We start from the raw sequence: 6,855 nt of genomic DNA, 5'->3' as shown, positions 1-6,855 counted from the left end.
GAGCATCATGTAAAACACAGTCGGCACAGGGGGAAATAATTCTGCGGGGAGGTCGGATGGATGCTGAGTTCTCTTGATTTCCTCATTTTTCAAGGCTGGAGGCTTCTGCATGTGAATGAGTCCTTTGTTTTTTCAAGGCTTCTGGTACAGAAATATATCTGCTGCAACAAGCCCTGATTTCCCATCCTGGAAACAAAAGCTCTGATAGCGAGGGCAGAGCACGCTGCTGGGGTGGACAACTGCACACCATGCACAGCAAAGAGGAGGGCAGCAGACATCCTTCTCAGAGCCAAAATGCTCTTGCTCCAAGCCAAACCTTGGAGCAGAAATGGATGAGAACAAAGGTTCTTGCCCACTACAGCAAGATCAGCTGCAGGCAGAACACAAGGGGAGCAGCAGCTCTGGCCACAGCCATTTTCTTACTCTCATGTCTGGAAAAGACCTGAAGTGAATCAGCTACACTCTTTCAAAATGCCTTTTTAACATTTCTTAAATTTAACAACCCTTTTTTTTTACTGGTATTTACCTTTTTTTTTTACAATTTGTATGAATTAATCCCACATAACCATGTTGGATGTTCCCTGTTGACCACAAGTTGCCTGCCCATCCCATCTATGTCTTAAGACCCCTCTGAGACAAAATACAGGCCTAACAAAACTCCATCCCTGATATTTTCAGTTGCTCCTGATTAAAATGGTTCTATGCAATATGCTTGTATTCTGTATTGCATGATTTTCATTGTTTTCTGAAATCTGAAAGGATTAAAAAAACTCCTTCAGTTGTTTACAGGAATCAAGATAATTCTTTTGTGTTTTTTCAAAAGATTGGTGGACTGATCTGTGTTTCTGTTGTGACTACTCTTGTGAAGTTGAAGAGTTTCATCAATCTCCCAAGACTCAGTTTGTTTTTTAGCCAGAAGTTCAGACATTATACTGCTTTTATGTTGACTTAAAGAACCTTCAGAACACCTAGAGTTAATTCTGAACATCCTTATGCTAACAAACCCCGAATAAAATGTTGTTATCTGTAGGGAAAACGGAAATGAATACCTTCTTAAAATAATGATCTTATTACTACTTATCTTGTTACACTGTGGTGAGGTTCCCCTTGTTAAGCCACCTGCATTTTGAGAGGTTTATAGACAAAAGCAGCATTATTAATTAATGTGACTGTGCAAGCTTTCTGCAAGCTATTATAATGTTTTATTGTTATGGCTACTATTATTGTTATCAGATAGGCTGTTTGGGAGTTCGCAAAACGTGCTGGCATCTTTCTGTTGCATTGGTTATCCTTCAGTGACTCTCTTCAGGTTATAAATGCAGCTGTTTCTATTAAATTCTGGATGGAAAGCAAGATTCCATATAACCTATCAGCAGGTTATTTTAGCCTCAAATCAGTATTGCTTGAATTATACAGGGGGGGAAATGGAAGTCTGGTGAAGGTGTTCCTCTCAACAGCAGATGGGGATTTTTTTGTGCTTGAATGTGACTTTGGGCTGAAGGTCACCCAGGCAGTGAGACAGGGTCAGGGCATCTTTTCACCACCTTTATCTGATTCCTGAGTGCCGGAATTTGCTCTCTAGTAAACCTGGCACCAAGAGTCATTGCCTGGTCACATGGGGAAGGGTGTTTTGGGGCAAAAAGGAGTCCATCCTAGAAGGATGTTTCATCACTCACCATGAGGAAAATGCAAACCTTCTGGGCTCTGTTTTTTGCAGTGTAACTCTGTGTTCTGTCCTGTAAGAGGCCACCAAGTTCCAGGCACCAGTGCAACTCGTCTCTGGTGCAAAGCTCCAGGAGTGCAGTTCTGAGACCCCACACCAACTCTGGCATTTATGTGGGTGCTTCAGCATTTTGTCACTCTAGAAGTCACAGTGAAATCCATAAAACTGTCTAGGAAGATATTAAAGATCCCACACTCTTTATTTGCAGAGATTAAACAAAGGCCTGAGGATATAAAGAGCAGTGTTATCCCTGCACCAGAAAGTTATGCCACACCTGGGTGCTGTGGCCATCAGGGAACATTTCTCTGCTGCTGCAGATTTTGCAGGCTTGGTCACGTCCCATTTCAGTTTTCCCACTCTGCAGTGTGCTCCTCTATCCAACTGGTCCTTATGCAGGAGCAGTTCTTGGCCTTCAAACATTGGTCACCACTCTTTGGTGTTCTTCCAGATTAACCACACACATTTGGAGATGGGGAGAGGGCACAAGGGCAAAGGACCCTGCACCCAGCCAGGACACAGGGCATCTGAGTCTTTTCTAATTCTGCCCCAAACATCCCTTTCATCCCTTTTTTTGGCTCTGTTTCCTCTCTGCTATGGACCCCTGGTATTTATCAAGGCTGGAAACATCAAGGGCAGAATATCTGGGCCTGGACATGGGATTTCAGCTTCTGGCTTCTGGCATGGATGACGTTTGGTTTAGTTTGGGACTTCAGGGGGGAATGGGTGAATTTTCTCTCCTTCCTGAGGTGACTATGGCTCTGTGTTCACTACAGTTCTTCAAATATTTCCAAATCACAAGTTGTGCCTAGGAGCTGGGATTTATTGGTTCTACCTTTATTTTTCTCTTCCTTTTGTTTTTGAGCAAAGCATGCCAAATAAGCTCCAGTCTCACTAGAATTGCCATGAAACAGCTTCTGAAATGGTCCAGGCTATGGTAGCCCCCTAATTTCAGAAGCATGCCCTGTCTGATGGTGCTGGTGAGTTCAGATTCTTCCACATCAAGTGCAGTGGTGAAAAGCCTCATCCCTTAAGAGCAGGCAGGAAAAATCAATGAGAAAGGTGATGGGGGGGAATTCCTTTTTTAATCCTTCAGGATCTCTCATTTGTTGCTCTGAAATCCTTCCTTCCAAGGCACATTTGCAGGACCCTCTTTGTTATCCTAATGAGCCAGGCTCCGGAGAGTGCCCGGTTCAACTCCTGGAGCCAGGTTGGGGAGCGATGGATCCCAGGCAGGCGAGGCTCAGCTCTTTCTCTAGAGGAGTTTGCCACCTACTGATTCACAGGTTCCTCGGATCTCCTGCCAAGGGAAGTTGAGGGGCAAAGCTGGGATTTAGGGGCAGGTGGGGCTTGCCCTTAGAGACCCGAGGCAGGGACCCCCGGGGGGCAGAGCGGGCTCGGGGGGATGCGGTTCCAGCTGTGGAGCCGCAGCTGGCGGCAGGGGCAGGGGCTGGGTGGAAGCGCCCGGCGTGTGCGTGTGCGTGTGCGCTGTGTGTGGCGGGGGAGGGATGTGGATGAGGAGCGGGCTCTCTTTCTTCCTCTCGGGGCTCAGTTAATCCTGCTGCCAGGCGCTGCTCAGCGGCAGTCTCAGCGCTGGAGCCGGAGCGGGGGAGACGCGCATCCCGGAGGCGCAGCGGAGGGGAGGCGAGAGAGGCAGCTAAAGAGAGCAGAGCGGGGGAAAAATCAAATCTATGCTTGGAACTGGGCTTCTTTTTCGCCAATGCAAAAGGGAATATGCAGCACATTTTTGCCTTCTTCTGCACCAGTTTCCTAGGGGCGGTGTTAGGGGCCAATTTCCCCAACAATATCCAGATAGGTGAGTGCGGGGCTGGGGGTGATGGTCCCTGACGAGTGGGTAGGGGTGGAGAGGGGGTGATGGGGGTAAAAACTGACCCGGTCGTGTGCTTGCCAAGGTACAATGTGTGTGTATGTGTGTGAGAGGGAGCCAGGGGCTGAACTGCGAGGGCTGGATGCGTGCGTTGGTACCAGCTTTGCCGGAGCAGAGATGGATCAATTTGGATTTGGGGGAGGGGTAGATTGGGAATAAATGCCTGCACACACACACACATACACACACACCAACACAGAGGGAGAAAAGTGCCTCCGAAATGGAGGAAGTATGAAAAAAATATCTGTTTCTTGCCCGGGGAAATGCCTGGGCTGCCATTGTGTGTTGCTGCATTTGCAAAATCGGCGGTTGCACGATACATTTTGGTGAGGATGCTCTCATCTGTAGGTAACTGGGACGGGAGGTAACAAACAGACGCTCTCTTGTTATTATTGCTAAAGAATAAGGGCAAAGCTATTGGAAGAAGATCTTGCATTGAAGTCTCTTTTCATTTCATGCCACTTGCTTCCCTTGCACACCAGCAGTGCCTGTTTGATTCCTTCCTCCCTTCCTGTAACAACTTCGTGCTCCTCTCCCTCCTTCCCCGCGTTTATTATTACTCTCCCACTGATCTTTATTGGTGATCGTTTGTAGCCTAGCCCCAAATTCCCTTCCCTTGCATGCCGGTTTTCTTTCCCGCCTCCCTTCTCTTTACAATGCCAATCAATTGCTAATCCACCAAGTTCAGGCAACTCCTGCCTGAGTCCAGCTGCACAATCAGTGCTTTTATTGCTGTTGATGCTGCATCCTTGTCTCCCTCCCTTCCTGTCTCCCCTTTACCCCAAATTTGTGCAAGATCCCGGATTTTTTGCCTTTCAACGAACGCAACTTGGCTACGAGCATCTGATTCCTCCGATATCCGTGATTAGGCTGTGGGGTGGGAGGAACGGGGGAGGTGGGGGGATATTGGTGCACAAATAGCCCTTTTCACACAAGGAGATGCCCCTCTACTGAAGATGTGCAAAGTGACGTTGATGGCAGGTCCTTGCCTATTTTGTTTCTTCCTCAGGTCGTCTTGGGCATTGATACTTTCTGCAGCTTTATTTTAATTCTCCCTTGTTGCTAAGTGCTTTGTTTCCCTCTCCTGAAATGCCAATAGCAGCGCTTTCTTTAAATGCATATAGATTACAAGACAGGCTGAATTTAATAGCATCTCTCTGGAGGCTGTGAAGCGATCTGCTGCAAGCCAAGGTTCCTGCTGGGGGAGCAGCAGGAAACTTTTCCTAGGGCTGGGTTATCGCTGCACTTAGTTCCAGATCCATGGGGAAGGTGAGGTCCTGAGCTTAGGTCCAGCCCTGTCCCAGTTCCTGCCCTGTTTGCATCACTCTGTGGTTCTGGGCTTATCTGTACTTCTGTATAGATTGATTCCTTTGAGGGTCAAGCTTTAAGTTTCCTGCCCAGTTTGAGTTTGGCCGCTGTCACCTGTTAAATTCAGGGTTTTTCTGTGCAACAAACCTCCAGCAGCAGCAGCAGCAGCAGTTTGGTCACAGTCCCGTGTCCCTCTGGCTGTCACAGCACTGTCCCCTGCTGGGCCAGGCTCAGCCAGGCTGCCCCGTACCCCTGAGTCCCCTGAGTGCGGGGGGACCCCTGCAAACCTCCTGTAGCAAAGCTCTCCTCCCAGTCAGCAGGGCTTGAACTGAGCCTCATTCCAAGCGAGGGGGGAAGGAAGGATCTCGTTTTAGCTGTACTGAAGTGATAATGACAGAATTCCCATTCCTCCTGCTTGAAGTTATGGGGGTGAGGAGGTTGAGCTGCACCCCATGGATCATCCCTGTCCTGAGCTGCCTGGCCTGGGGATGCAGCAGGGCTCCTGTGTGTGATCCAGGGTTACATAACAGAAATGCTGGGAAGGTTTTGTGCTCCCAACCTGTCCGCAGTGGGCACGGAACCCTTGGCTCTTGCCTTCTGGAGGATTTCTGAGTTTGGAGGCACTCCCTGGGCTGCAGAGCTGTAGGCTCTGCTCTCAGGAATATTTTGGACTGATGATGTTTCTAATAAGAATGTTCTTAAGAGCTTTCCTCTTATGGTTCTGTTTTTCTCCCCAGGGGGGTTGTTTCCTAATCAACAGTCCCAGGAACATGCGGCTTTCAGGTTTGCGTTGTCTCAGCTCACAGAACCCCCTAAGCTCCTTCCCCAGATCGACATTGTGAACATCAGTGACAGCTTTGAAATGACATACACCTGTAAGTACCAGCATTCCCTCTGCTCTGCCTCACTTGGGCTTCTTTATTCCTGACCTGGGTTTGTTGGCTGTCTGAAATATGGGATATCTTGCACCAAATGTGCAGCTCACCTGTAGGGTCCAGGCAAGAGAACCCCAAACATACAAAGGGTTTCTGGGTTGTTTTGGTTTGTGCTAAGGAATAGGGGTGAGGTAGTGCTGCAGTTATCCAGCATGTCTTGTGTTTCCCCTTCCATTGCACCCAAAGTGGTGTAAACCCCCCAACATTTCATTTCCTCTGTTTCTCTAACCTCTGCCCAACTCAATACATTGAGATTTCATCCCCATATTTCCCATAGCTGTGATGCACAACAAAGACACCCCTTTCCACCCACAGAGTGCACAGAAGTCTCTGTTTAGTGTGAACAGCTTCTTCCTCAGCCCCAGTTTAACCATCTGTCCTTGTAATTTAAGAAAGACCTAGCAGAAACCAGCAGCTTGGTGCAAGTGGAGTCTAAATCCACAATAAGGGCATGCCTAATAATGACAGAGAGGTAAGAGAGTTCTAGTTTCAAGAAATTAATTCGTTGGCTCTAAAAACAGATATTAAAGAATGAGTTTGCACCACGGAATTGATCTCAGGGTAGATCTGCACCCTGCTAAAGCACAGCACGTTGCTTGTACTGTTCTCATTAGAAAATATTATTGGGGAAAACACCCTGGCTTGCTAGATAACGCCAAGGTTAGCAGCAACAAACAAGACCAGGAGGAGGAAACCAAATGAAAACTAAGCCCATAACAGAGCCCTGTGGTTGCTGTGGCAGCCTTTGCTTTCCTTGGAGCACAGGGTGTGGTGCTGTGGGCGAGGGGCTTGTGCCAGCAGGGTGTGATGCACAGAGAATTCTTTGGTTTGACCTGGTGTCAGACACTGCTGCTGACACTCTCTGAACCCGAGTGTGTGTTTGGGGGCTGTCAGGACAGGCTGGAGGAAGCCTTCCCTTCATTGAGCCTGTTGGAATATTGTTGGCTGGCATCTACAGTGTCCTCTTGGGTCACTGAAACATCCCCCCTGCAGTTTAGTTGTGT

At 48.2% G+C, this 6,855-nt stretch overlaps 1 protein-coding gene across 3 annotated transcripts in view; it reads left to right on the top strand.

The window, feature by feature from the left end:
- Window positions 1–3,270: 3,270 nt before the first annotated feature.
- Window positions 3,271–6,855, top strand: part of GRIA1 (glutamate ionotropic receptor AMPA type subunit 1) — a 121,337-nt gene continuing 117,752 nt past the window's right edge. Inside the window, exons 1-2 of one of the 3 annotated variants that reach the window (XR_010784610.1) lie at window positions 3,271–3,536; window positions 5,654–5,791. Coding sequence is in view for 2 of the 3 variants with exons in the window: in XM_066560486.1 (XP_066416583.1) it covers window positions 3,455–3,536; window positions 5,654–5,791 (220 nt within the window). In the remaining variant the exon portion in view is untranslated. The remainder of the gene's footprint in view (window positions 3,537–5,653; window positions 5,792–6,855) is intronic. The other 2 variants (XM_066560486.1, XM_066560485.1) reach the window with 2 other exon arrangements.

Source organism: Molothrus aeneus, chromosome 15 (assembly GCF_037042795.1).
Source record: "Molothrus aeneus isolate 106 chromosome 15, BPBGC_Maene_1.0, whole genome shotgun sequence".
Lineage (NCBI taxonomy): Eukaryota > Metazoa > Chordata > Aves > Passeriformes > Icteridae > Molothrus > Molothrus aeneus.
This window is presented reverse-complemented; position numbering and strand designations above follow the sequence as displayed.